Here is a 13,781-nt window from a genome sequence, read left to right as displayed (position 1 = left end):
TTCACTGTTTGACCACCCTGATAGTTAGGAACTTTTTCCTAATGTCCAACCTAAACCTACCTTGCTGCAGTTTAAGCCCATTGTTTTTTTTCCTCTATCCTCAGAGGCCAAGAAGAACAAGTTTTCTTCCTCCTCCTTATGACACCCTTTTAGATACCTGAAAACTGTTATCATGTCCCCCCTTAATCTTCTTTTTTCCAAACTAAACAAGCCCGATTCTTTCAGCCTTTCTTCATAGGTCATGTTCCCTAGACTGTTGATCATTCTTGTTGCTCTTTTATGGACCCTTCCCAATTTCTCCACAACTTTCTTGAAATGCGGTGCCCATTCACTCCTTTCTTCCACTGGTGAGCATTCCCATCATTGAGACTGCACCTATCAGGAGCTCCTCCCTAGTGAAAACAAGGAATGTGCAGTCTGGCCCCTCGCTGCTGTGGCCTGCATGCTGAATTCATAATTCATAATTCACATCAACTTTTAAATATACATACGTGTAAATAAGGTGTGGTTTGCAGATTACAACACATTCTCAATATGCCCATTGATGCCAGAAAAGCTGTTCATCACTACAAGGTCAGAAAAGCTGACTTCCTGTAGGAACCTGATTGCAATATTGTTAACAGTGCTCGTTGCTGACATAACCACTTTCATCTGCCTGAGGGTCTCAGAGCCTTTGCAGACACTCAACTTCAGAAGGAGATGTTTGTGTTCAGTGTCTTTTGAAAGTCAAGCACTGGGAGTGTCCAGTTGAATACCTAAAATGGAGATGACCCAGAATGTAGAGGCCCTTTTGAATATCTAGTGTGTAATGACTTGCCCAGGATCATTCTCTGAGTTGGTGTTAGAGCAGGGATTAGAACCCAGGAGATGTGGCCTCTAGCTCCTGGCTCCTGTGCAGTAGAATGCACTCCCTGGTAGTTTCAGTGAGAGATTAATGAAGACATGCAAGAAAATTCATTGTCATCTGCATTTTTGATAAGTTCAAGTTGCATTATATGATTCTGCATTATACGATTCAAATTTTATCCACCCAAATTATAAAAGAATAGTTAAGAAAACAAAACAAATCCTGTTTTGACGACTTTTGTCTCCTTTTTTGCTTCTTCTGTACAGGTGGGTTCACCAGGCACTTATAGAAATAACTGGGGCACTAGAGCCACCCAATATAATTCATACAAGACAATGGAAGAGAGATATCAAAGGCAGCCTCTGAAGAGATTAGAAGTTTTGCCTCAGAAAGGTTCCGAGAAGCTGACATATGTACACAGTGATACCCATTACATCAATGGAAACCAAGTTGGAGTCCTTCCAAGGCATGGTGACAGCGGGAGATCCAATGTTATTGTCCCAACAAGATACGCTCGTTCTGACATCGTTGGTCCCAGTAATCGTAATTCTGTAATCAGAGAGCACATTTATCAAACCCGCTTCCAAAGAGGGTCATTTAATGACAGCGTCTTCAACAGTGTCCCCACCAGTCCAACAGTATCTGTGTACCCACAGGCTGGGAACAGTCGCAGTATGACCAACCTCTTCGAGAAAGAGAACTACTTGACTAACAGTAGTGCTGTGGGACAAATCAGATCACTTCCTTCCCAAACTGGATTTCAGAACAGGCTGCCTTTGAAGTCCAGCTGGCAACAAAGTACCTTCAGAAGCACGCAGCCCACAAGGGAAACTCTGCAGCCAACTACAGTGAGCAGCGGTGGTGGAGAAACAGGTGGGAAGAGGATGACAATGACTGCAGCTATGGCAGCAGCCACAGAAAATGGTCTCTTACACACTGAAAACGTGGTTTCCAGTGGATCACAGCTAGGGTAAGTTTGACTCTAAATCTGCTCCAGTGCATACCTGCAAGTTTTCATACTGATTCAGTACCATACATTTCCCTGTTTAAAAACCTAAAAAACTAAAAAAAACAAAGAAAAGAAAAGATCCGACTCCATCATTCACAATGGATGGGTGCATTTCTGGCTATTGGCTCAATTGCCAACACAGTCTGAAGTATTTCAGTATTGAAGAGTCTTATTATGATTTCTTTTGTGACTCCTGTTTTGGATGAATGGGAGGAAGAAAGGAAAATTATGATTATGTACTCATTATACATACTGTAGTGCCAAAAGTCCCATTGTACTAGGCACTAGTCAAACATGTAGGGAGATATGGTATTTGCCTTGAATAATTTAGTCTAACTTGCAGTAATATATCAACAGACCTTGTGCTATGGGTAGATCAGATCATTTCAACTATGATTCATTTGACTGCTATTCCACAGATTGAAGTGCTTAATAACCGGAAGAACATTACATAGTTTACTATACTTCACATTTCTAATTCATATTTTCTGACACATGGGCCGTGTCTACACTAGCCCCAAATTTCGAAATGGCCATTTTGAAGTTTACTAATGAAGTGCTGAAATACATATTCAGCGCCTCATTAGCATGTGGGCAGCCGTGGCACTTCGAAATTGATGCGACTCGCCGCCGCACGGCTCATCCAGACGGGGCTCCTTTTCAAAATGATCCCGCCTACGTCGAAGTCCCCTTATTCCTATGAGCAGATGGGAATAAGGCGACTTTAAAGTAGGCGGGGTCCTTTCGAAAAGGAGCCGCGTCTGGACGAGCCACACAGTGGCAAGCCATGTCAATTTCGAAGTGCAGCGGCCGCCCGCATGCTAATGAGGCGCTGAATATGTATTTCAGCGCTTCGTTAGTAAACTTCGAAATGGCCATTTGCATGGCCATTTCGAAGTTTAGGGCTAGTGTAGACACGGCCATGTAGTTTAAATGTTAATTGTTCTGCTAGCACCAACAGCATAATTAGAGATTTTTTTTTACGCCACAAGAGTGTAGCCTTCAAAGTCCTTCTTCTCCATACCTTCATTTGCTTTCATATTTTGTTGTTACTCTTTGTTTGCTGCTCTGTTTGATGAAGCTTAGCTATGGGGTTTGAACATTGCTGATGAGAGAGCTTACCTATCATTTGCTTACCTGGGACTTAAGCATACAGAGCATTAAGGTATGCAGGATCAGAGCAGAGCATTTTTGTGTGTGTCATCAGATCAGGACAAGTCATCATAGAGTACTGTGATTCCAGTCAAAAGAACATCCTGCTGAAACAAAAATACTGAATTCCTGAACTGATTCTAATACTCTTTAAAACAGGTACAGTTAAGGGGTTAAGCTGACTGAGGCTAAGGGACAGGCAGTGCTGATAACTGAATTTCTATATGCATCATTTGACTAGTTCGTCCATATTTCATTGGGTGAACCTTACAAGTGTTGGCTGTTCACTGTAGCTGGGATATGCTCGTTGACAACTGAAAAGAAATATCCAAACCCTTGGTTGATCAACAAAATTTTTTGGAAAAACTCTCAGGTAGAACTTCTCTCCTGAGCATTCCTTACTTCTGTGTCAAGTTGAGTGGTTCTGAAAATGGTCTGTCTTGAGGTGTTATGACATTTCCAGTCCTCATCAGAACCAGGAAGTATAGGAAAATGGAACAATCAGGATAAAAAATAGCCATACTTTTTGAAAAATAAACTCAAAATAGGTTGGTTTGTTTTTTATGAGAGGGGGAAGAAGTTGATTGAAGTTTTAGTTCAAGACTTAGGCCAGTTCCATGCCAGTTTTCTTCTCTATTGTATGACTGTGTGCTAAAGGATGGATTTGATTTACCTTGGTCGAGCTGCTACAGCAGATGCATTTATCTTGGAGATGAGACAGACACAGGTTCTGCCACTGCCTACACACAAAGCTTCTGCTAGGGTAGGGGTCAACATCCTTTCCTAGGCAGAGTGCCAAACTTTGACCTTTTGACCTCTATAATGGTGATACTTTTTAAAGTCACTAATAGTCCTACTTACAACAGCTTCATTAATAAATTAAGATGCAGAGCTTTACCATTTAGGTGTTGGTAGTAGTAGGTTATTTGCTAATAACCTTTGACCAAGCTCCTGGCTGCATGAGGGAGGAGGATGGGACTGAGATCCTGCCTTGCATGCCAATGAAAATCAGCTCACAGGCCATTCTTGGCACCCGTGCTGGGGGTTGCTGATGCCTCTGCTAGTGGGAAGCAACTACCCTGTGAAACTTCCCAGATGATATGGTAAATCAGTGCATCATCAGGGTACCCTAGTCCCGTGCTCTGCCCAGGTGTGTGACTGTTTGTTGTTTGAGCAGTGCTAGCTGGCTCCCATTCCCTGCGCAGTGCACCGATTGTGAACATGTTTTAATTACTTGCTCCCAACATCAGAGGAAATTTCTACTGTTTAAGCCCATATGTGGGTTTCTGCAGGCAGAGTGAATCAGGCCTTTATATTATGTTTTCCTGTATGAGCAACTTGTAACTATTGAATGGTTATTGAAGTGGCTTTGTTTCTCCAGTAAAAACTCTGATTCATGAAAGTACTTATACACATGCCAAAGTCCTATCAACTTAAGTTTGTATTTAAAATTAAGCCCATGCTTAAGACCTTTCCGAAATCATCAACTAACCATGTATTTGTTTCAAACTAAAGTCATTCAGGGGAAAGAGTAGTGTTTTACCCAGAGACCAGGAACAACATTTTTCTTAGAGAAGTGTTTTTATAAAATTAGAGGACTAGCACAGGACAAAATGCATAAATGATTCACAATTAGACAACATAATATTCAGTCAAGGTAACATCCTGGAAATAAATGCCGGAATTCAGTTAGCAAGCAGCGTGGCTTAAACTTCCCAGAGGTAACACATCAAGGCTACGTCTACACGTGAAGCCTACATCGAAATAGCTTATTTCGATGTAGCAACATCGAAATAGGCTATTTCGATGAGTAACGTCTACACGTCCTCCAGGGCTGGCAACGTCGATGTTCAACTTCGACGTTGCGCGGCACCACATCGAAATAGGCGCTGCGAGGGAACATCTACATGCCAAAGTAGCACACATCGAAATAAGGGTGCCAGGCACAGCTGCAGACAGGGTCACAGGGCGGACTCAACAGCAAGCCGCTCCCTTAAAGGGCCCCTCCCAGACACAGTTGCACTAAACAACACAAGATACACAGAGCTGACAACTGGTTGCAGACCCTGTGCCTGCAGCATAGATCCCCAGCTGCCGCAGCAGCAGCCAGAAGCCCTGGGCTAAGGGCTGCTGCCCACGGTGACCATAGAGCCCCACAGGGGCTCGAGAGAGAGCGTCTCTCAACCCCTCAGCTGATGGTCGCTATGGCGGACCCCACTATTTCGAAGTTGCGGGACGCGCAACGACTACACGGTCCCTACTTCGACGTTGAACGTCGAAGTAGGGCGCTATTCCTATCCCCTCATGGGGTTAGCGACTTCGACGTCTCGCCACCTAACGTCGAAGTTAACTTCGAAATAGCGCCCGACGCGTGTAGCCGTGACGGGCCCTATTTCGAAGTTAGTGCCGCTACTTCGAAGTAGCATGCACGTGTAGACACGGCTCAAGAGTCATAGTTTTAAAATAAAACAAAAGTCCATTTGTTTTGTGCTGGAACAACATTTGAGTTTTTTAGATAAATTGTGGACATGCATACTGGAATTTAGATGCCAGACTATCAGACTTGATGGACATATTCCTGTTCATGCCTGCAATTGCCGTGCCTGTAATTGATTGTGTTCATGTTCAAGTACAGGGGCAAAGTTAGTGGCTAGGTTGAGGCCGTCTGAAAATGTAGCCATTAACAGCCATTTTTCCCACCCATCTTTAATGGAACTCTATTTTTGCACCCAAACATTATAAGGACAAATAACTGTGGGAAGCTTTTGTAAGTCACTTGAGTTTCTGTGTACTTGTGTGCTCCATGTTCAAATGTTTAAATGCCCTGGTTGCACCTTTGAATTACATCCATATTATGAACATCTAGCCTTAAATTTTCATAAGGACACATCATTTACTCAATATACAATAACCTGTAAGATGGGTCACAGATTGGAAGAGACAAATAGTCAAGATATAGTTCCTGAAAAGAGATGTATCATTTGATCATAGACCAAAAAAATGCATTTGATTATAATTTATTATCTTTACATACTGAATTAAGAACAATTTGTTAGAGGTACAGGCATATAATAAGATACCTGTGTTCTGCAAGTATGTTATGATCAGGCATCTGCAAAAACTATACTTACTTCTCCTTTATTGTAAAAAAATTTCAAGATGTGCCTAATATTTAAGGGTTTTTTTTGGGGGAGGCGGGTTGTTCATTCTGTTCCGTGTTAATGTAGAATTGTATGATCCGGAGATACCAGACCATACTGTGCTCATATGTACACCATTGTAAACAGAGTACTGTAACTACACTGAAGCCAAGACAGTTAGCTGTGAGCATAAAATGATTTATTCTGTATTTACATCCATGATGACAAAAACAAAATTTGGGCCTGCAAATATGCTGTAAGATAATTACCACAAATTAAGAAAAATCAGACAGGTATTTATTTTCCAGTAAATGCTGGATTATTAAAAGTTAAGAATCTAGATTCTGTAGTTGCCTATATTGTATCTTTGGGCCTGACTAATTAAGTAAATGAGAGTAGGATCAAGGTATTACTCATGTAAGGCACACAAGATAAAATCCTGCATCCATGGAAGTTAATTGGAGTTTTGTCATTGACTTTAGCGGAGGCAGGATTTCATGCTGAGTAATACACCCTCTTCCCCAGACATCTCTTTGTGTAAGACATGAAAAAACACATCAGCAAAAAAACCTTAGCAAACTTTCACATTTAGCCTTACAAGAAAGCACGTAGGGCACATTTAACAGCTATGTGCAGGAAGGTATTTAGAATTTGAGGATTAATTCCTGCTTTGGTCTCTTTAAAGGTTAACCAGGGGGATATACAGTCATTAATCTCTTTATATATAAAATGGGAAGCATTTTAAACCCTTTACAGACTATTTACCTAGTCCTGTGATTACAGAGTATAAGTCATAGGGACTCTTAACCCCTCTATCTTTTGGACATGCCAGTAGGCTGATGCGACAGAACCACTCTCATATCAAAGACCTAGGAAGTGTCTGGAGTGCTGCTGCCCTTTGATGCTACACTGCTGTTCAGAGAACAGTTCCTTGTGGAATCATGGTTCCAACTGCTTTGAGTGCCGCCTCAGACACAGTAGCACATGGGTGTCCAACCGTTTGGCTTGTCTGGTCCGCATTCAGTGAAGAGGAATTGTCTTGGGCCGCATATAAAATATATAATATAGTTAATGTATATAAATCACATAATAATCTTAAAAGTTTACGATCTTGTGGGGCCGCATGACTAGCTGTCCAGGGCCGCATAAGGCCCGTGGGCCGCCGGTTCGACACGCCTGCAGTAGCGTATTGCTACTACTCCATATTCCGGTAATCCAGATAAGGTGCTAAATTATCGTGGTGTAGTTTGGAAGACATGCAGGTATCTTGGAAGTTTACTTGGTTATTTACCCTCCACTTCCTAATTTGTAACATGGTATTTGTTCATCTCAGAAGGTTTTGACCAGGACATCAACTTTGATTTCAAAACTTGGAGTTGTTTGAACTTTCAAGTACGTCCTACAATGAATCGCAAATAACACATTCAACTGAGTTGTTGACAAACGTCAGTGAAGTCAACATCAGACTAAACCTCAGACCCATTATCATTTGACACATTATAACCTTGGGAGCATGAACGATGGCTAGTGCTTGTACTGCAGGACACAAAAACAGGATGGAGGCTTTAGGGTACAACAATTGAGTGCGGGTGTCAGCCGTGAAGAAAGCCTTTCAGTGTGCCATGTGCTGCTCTAGCTCCCCTGGAAGAATTACACTGCCTTCACTGGGAGCTGGATGTATTCATTTTGGGTAATATATGTCCTTGTTTTTTCTTGACTGACCTCGGTGCCCTAGATTGGCTGTTCCTGAAATACACTTCCTTCTATTGGGCCTACTTCTATAGCAAAAAGCATGCAAGGTGTGTAATTTTCTGGCTCACATTAAGGTGAGTAAGAGGAAGATGTAATTCAATTTTTTCACTTCATTTTGTATGATTTTGATCAGCTGAAAGATCCTCACACTAGTGTTGCAATTTAGAGTGCCTCAGCGACTGTACCTGAGCAGCGGGGCCAGGGCCAGTTCTGAGAAACAGGGTGCTGTTCCTGGTGCCAGTCAGAGTTGGGTGCACAAGAGAAACTGTCCCATGTTGGTATCATTTTTGTTCTCTCTTGTTGTATCTGTGTAGCTCCTCTATCTGACACCCAGTTTCTCCTTCACTTCACTTTACATATTTGTCCTTTTGAGATATTGTTGATATGCCTAGCAGAGGTCTGTGTTCTGTAGGAACACTGCATGGTACCTAGCTATTAAATACCTTATTCAGAGAAGAGAGGTGATTTTATGATTTATAATAAATGAAAACACAGTGGAGGCCTCAGGGTATAAGCATGCAATTACATTTGTGATATGGGTGTCACTGTTCTTGCAGCCATACTAATCACATCCTATGCCCTCTGAGGACCCTCTAGCAGTGACATATTGTAATTTACAATTAGAGCTGGTTAGAAAACACACTCTCTCTCTCTCTCTCTCTCTCTCTCTCTCGCACCCAGGGACCCAGTGAGGTTGTTGGCCTCACGTATACCATGACTTTTCTCAGCTGTCATGTTACTGAGAGGACAATCATAGTCTAAGTCGGGGTCAGTAACCTTTCTGAGGTGGAGTGCCGAAATTTGACCTTTTGACCTCTTAGTACTGGTGATACTTTTTAAAGTCACTAATAGTCCTACTTACAACAGCTTCCTTAACAAATTAAGAAGCGGAACTTTATTGTTTCGATGGTGGTTGGTGGCATTAGCTGGTCTTCTGTTAATCCACTGGCAGCATGAGTTTGAGCAAGGCCCCCCGCTGCGTGGAGGAGGAGGGGCAGGGCTGAGCTCCCACCTCGCATGCCAATGACACTGGTGCTGATGGTTGCTGACCCCTGGCCTAACAATAACTAAAGATTGTTAATAGTTATGAATTGCCTGGTAAATATCATTGGCTAAATGCTGGTACTCTGCCACCTCGATTCACCATAGTTTCTATGGCTGTATATTTAGGAGCCCAGAAGGGGAGATGACTCTGGCGCATGCAGTGGCTATTCTGGACACTGAAAAGGCATTGTCATCACCCAGGATCTCTGCTGCAGTTACCTTTATACAGCATGAATGTTTCCAGAAAGCAGAAGCCAGAAAGAAAGTGAGTAATTGTTTTCATATCAACTATATGCTAAGTTAGCAAAGAATGGTCTGCATTTATCGCCTCCCACAGAGAAGATAACGTTGTAAGAAGCCTCTGGGAAATAATAGATAACACTATTAACACTGATAGATAAGCACTTGTGCATCTGATGAAGCGGGTCTTCGCCCACGAAAGCTTATACTCCAAAATATCTGTTAATCTACAAGGTGCCACAGGACTTCTTGTTGTTCTCAGTCAATAACACTGTAAGCCAGATTCTGTGCTAGTGTAGTTTTCTGCAGAATCAATGATGTGGCAACAATTTACACCATCAAAGAAATCTGGTCCTCTAGTAAGTATTCACAGGCAATTGTGCTTGCCATACATTACTATGTATTGTCCTTTTCTCATCTCACTTCTATTAAAGGTGTGTTTTGTGATAGCCTGAAAAATAACTCAATGGACAGGAATAGGGTTCTTTCATTGTGCCAGTGGAAATTAAAACGCCCTGTGGTGTTTGGACAGGAGTATCTATTCCAGTGGGATAAAGTGAGAGAACAAGGTATCAGAGAGCTAGCCGTGTAAGTCTGTATCTTCAAGTACAACAAAAAGTCCTGTGGACAGATATTTTGGAGCATAAGCTTTCATTGGCAAAAACCCGCTTCATCAGATGCATGAGTGGGGCATCTCATGCGTCTGATGAAGCGGGTCTTTGACTACGAAAGCTTATGCTCCAGAATATCTGTTAGTCTATAAGGTGCCACAGGACTTCTTGTTGAAAGAACAAAGTGATCCAGGAGTCTTTGGTTTTGTTTACACTGCAGGTGTTTGTAAAAATAACTTATTTCGATGTTTTAATGTCAAAATAAGTTATTTCATAAAAGAACATTCACACTGCAAGAGCATTTTGACATTGAGCATTCTCACTAGAGATCCCAATTTTGAAATAAGAGCAATGATGTGATGCCTCCCTGGAGGCCTATTAAGTCGTAATTACCTCTGTTAAATACACACCAAGGGAATTTCAAAATTGAAGCTGGGGAGTCAGCGAGTTATTCATTCATTTTGGTGCAGTTACTATTTCTATTTAAATTCCCTTTCATTCCAAAATAACAAGCATTGAAGTGTGGATGCAAGGTTTTTGGATTATTCCCCGGAAAAAGTTTTTTTCGGGGGGGGAGGAGCAGTGGAATCCCCAGTGTAGACAAGCCTTTTGTCATTTAAGTTGAGATACCAGATATTTAGTACTACAGTATCTGAGGGTTGGGCATATCCGTTTAAAAAAAAAAACTAATAACCTACTGAACATAGTTCTGTGAATTACCTATAAATAAAGTAAAGTGAGGAGTGTGATGAAAAGAAAAGAAAATCAATTATGAACTCACTTGTCAAAGTTATGTGCCTAAAACAAGATTCCTATGCCAAGATTTTCTTAAAGATAGGTTCCCAGAGGATCTCTGGGGACGCCCGGCTCCCCATGGCCCAACTAGACGACCGCAAGGGGACATCGATTATGAGGTTGTGCTCCTCGCTGGACCAGTCCTGGGTCACGTCTGCCCCCTGGCTTGGGCTGGCTGGTCTTGGCTCCTGCAGCTCCTCTGGCTTGTGCTGGTCTGCCAAGCTGTCCAGGGCTGCTTTCAGTGGGAAGCTGTCCCGGGGCCCCAGGATGCTGTGGAGCTCCCTATAGTAAGGGCAGGTGGAGGGGCCTGCCCCTGAGCGCCCAGCCTTATCCCAGACCCAGGCATAGCCCTGCTGGAACTCTTTAACTTTGCTCCAGACTTGGTCCAGGGTCCGCTCCGCGTGGTCTTGGCTGGTCAGTCCCTGGGCAAGGTGGGCAAAGGCAGCGGCATTCCTCTGCTTTATCTCCATCTCGTGGAGGCCCTCCTCTTCTCTCCAGAGGCCCAGGAGCTCTCTCAGTTCACAGTCCGTCCAGGAGGGGCCCCTTTTCTTTTTTTCAGGGACAGACCCCTGGGGACTCTGAGGGGGGGCCCTGGGGCTCAAGGAACTGCCGGGCACTGGCTATGTGCCTCCATTCGTTGTCGGGGGCAGCTGAGAGGGCGTGCTGCCTGGGGCTCATGCTTTTATAGCTTGCCTGCTCTCAGCTTCCTGCCATGGGATTTCTGGGTCCGTGTGGCTTTGAGAGCGGCCGGACGCACGGGTCATAGAGCTCCACTTGGCCAGGCAGGGCGTCGCTGCGCTCGGGCTGGGTGCCGTCGTGGAGGACTCCTCTTTCAAAAGAGCGGGCTGTGGCACATCTACACATGCCTTCTTTCGGTGGTGTTTTTTGACTGGTGGTGCTCTTCCCATATGAGATCGGGGTCCAGCTTTTGATGTCTGGGCTGCATTCCTTTGATTTCACATCGAAAGAGCGCATGGCACGTGTAGAAGTTCCCTTCCTTCTTTTGAAAGAGGGCCGGTCTTTTCGAAATACTGTGCACGTGTAGACATACCCTGGTTGTTTTGCATCGCTCTAGCTAAGTTAAACAGCTTTAAACCTATTTTAACTACCTCTATATGCTTTGATTGCTATTTGCTGCTCCATGAAGTCGAGCAAAGTAGCCAGTGTGGCAGAGAATCTGGTCATAAAAATTTAAAATTACTATTTGCACATGAAAAGGATGATATTTATATCTTCAGATCACCAGAAATCTTACAGGAAGATATTTCCTTGACTTTCTGGTTTAGGGTTCATGTGTGAATTTTTTTAATTGAAAAAATAAACAGGGAATTTCCCACACTGTCTTAACTCTGCCCTGTCACAGACTCTTCAGTCTTCCTATACAGTTAAAACTCATAAACTATGTTGCATTTTTCCAGATTAATACTCATTATTTTTCCCATTATTCTTTATAACTGAAAATTTCTCCTTCTACAGAAATCTTATTTCTGCTATGATTTGACAGCAATACAAGAGCAATGGACTAATGTTTAAAGTGTATTAGTATTTGTGGTTGCTGCTTAGATTAAATGATTTTAGAAAATACATTTGGCCTGTATTGACACTATAAAAGGGGAAAAGTCAGAGATGAAGTTGTTTGGATGCGCTAAACTGTATTACCAGAGCATGTTTGGTTTTCTAAAAGTAAATTTCCTGGGTTTCCTTGGTTTTGAGATAACTACAACATCCTTAATAATATCAGCTCTAAATTACTGATATGTACTTTCAACCTTCACTCTGTTTTAATTCGGTGTTTTTCTGAGACCATGTTATGTTGATGTGTATACTAATCTTATGTATGGATGGATCGTTATTTGTTTGTTTCATTAAATGCCAGATGTTCATGGGATTATATGGTTTAGTGTGTTGTTTACCTGCTATAGAGTGTTTTCCTACTTAGGTCCCAACTCAAATATACTTAGGCTTCAGTTTTTCTGAGTTTATTCAGTCAGTGTTCTGGGTTTATTTTTAGTAGTTTGAGTTTTATGTAGATGTGAAAAAAATCAGCACGTTTCTAGGCTTTTTCCTTGGAAACATTGTAATAAATAATGTATTTTAATTATATACTTAAGGCTTTGGATTTTAGAGTTTAACTCATAAACACTGATAAAATACTTGGATTCAAAAGAATCGGTATGTATCCAGGCAAGGCTGGAAAAATCACTAGAAAGGGTTATTTGTATCAAAAGGCTTATCTATATAGAGCAGTAATGGAGGCTTCGGGGGTATGATTTCTCAGGCACACTAACATGTTGCTCATTAATTGGTTTTCACTAAACATTTCTTGCTGTCTTTTAGCAGACTGCTCTTTGAAACAGACCAATGTTAAAACACTCTAGGGAACCTTACAAAGAGATTAATCCACAGGTTTTAAACATCAGCATAAAACTCACAAATTTCTAAGAATAAATAAAAAATTAAATTAATACCCCCCAAAAAAACCAAAAACCTGAAATCCTGTATATATTGTGAAGAATAATCTGTTTGTAATGTGCCCATTTTCTTTGTAATGTGCCCATTATACTTTTAATATAGCTGCATTTCAAACCTCAGCCCTGTGTCAGAGCACACTTGGGAACGCTAGTATGCACCAGCACACAGTCATGAGCTTCAGAAATCACACCCCCTGTGTTCTGCATTATTACTCTACATAGCCGAGCCTTAGCTTCAAGTAACCAATTCCAGTGTTTATTAAACAAATACTGATTTATTTTTCCTTTGGAAGTGGGGCTGTTTATTGTTTAAAAACAAAAAAATTACAAAAAGAAAGCCAGTAAAAAATGTTTAAAGGGAAACAACAAAACTAACAAAGGAGTTCCAGAATGACAGGTCAATTTTGTAGCAGTAAGAAAATAGGTCTTCAGGGTACTTGTGCTGTGTCTTTCTCTAGTCCACTCTAAGAAAATCAGACTGCTGAAAATACAGGCAATCAGGTCAGTAGTATATTAACAGGAAACTTCACCTTTCAAGGTCCATGCTACGCATAATAATTATTTATAGCAGCTTTCCAAGTCTTGTATATACAGTCCTTGCTATACCATGATGAGCTTCTCTGGAAGACTCTTCTACATTATGGATTAAACCATTCCTAACTGTGTTCACCTGTAAAACATATTGCATAAGGAGCTTGTTTCCAAAGATGCCAAAGCTCA

General features: G+C 41.9%; 1 protein-coding gene across 1 annotated transcript in view; it reads left to right on the top strand.

Moving 5' to 3' along the window:
• The window catches only part of PKP2 (plakophilin 2), an 85,121-nt gene that overhangs the window by 16,204 nt on the left and 55,136 nt on the right, over nt 1-13,781 (top strand). Inside the window, exons 3-4 of the mRNA XM_074983796.1 lie at nt 1,114-1,817; nt 9,071-9,209. Coding sequence (XP_074839897.1) covers nt 1,114-1,817; nt 9,071-9,209 — 843 coding nt within the window. The remainder of the gene's footprint in view (nt 1-1,113; nt 1,818-9,070; nt 9,210-13,781) is intronic.

The sequence above is a fragment of the Carettochelys insculpta genome, chromosome 1 (genome assembly GCF_033958435.1).
Source record: "Carettochelys insculpta isolate YL-2023 chromosome 1, ASM3395843v1, whole genome shotgun sequence".
Taxonomy (NCBI): Eukaryota; Metazoa; Chordata; order Testudines; family Carettochelyidae; genus Carettochelys; species Carettochelys insculpta.
This window is presented reverse-complemented; position numbering and strand designations above follow the sequence as displayed.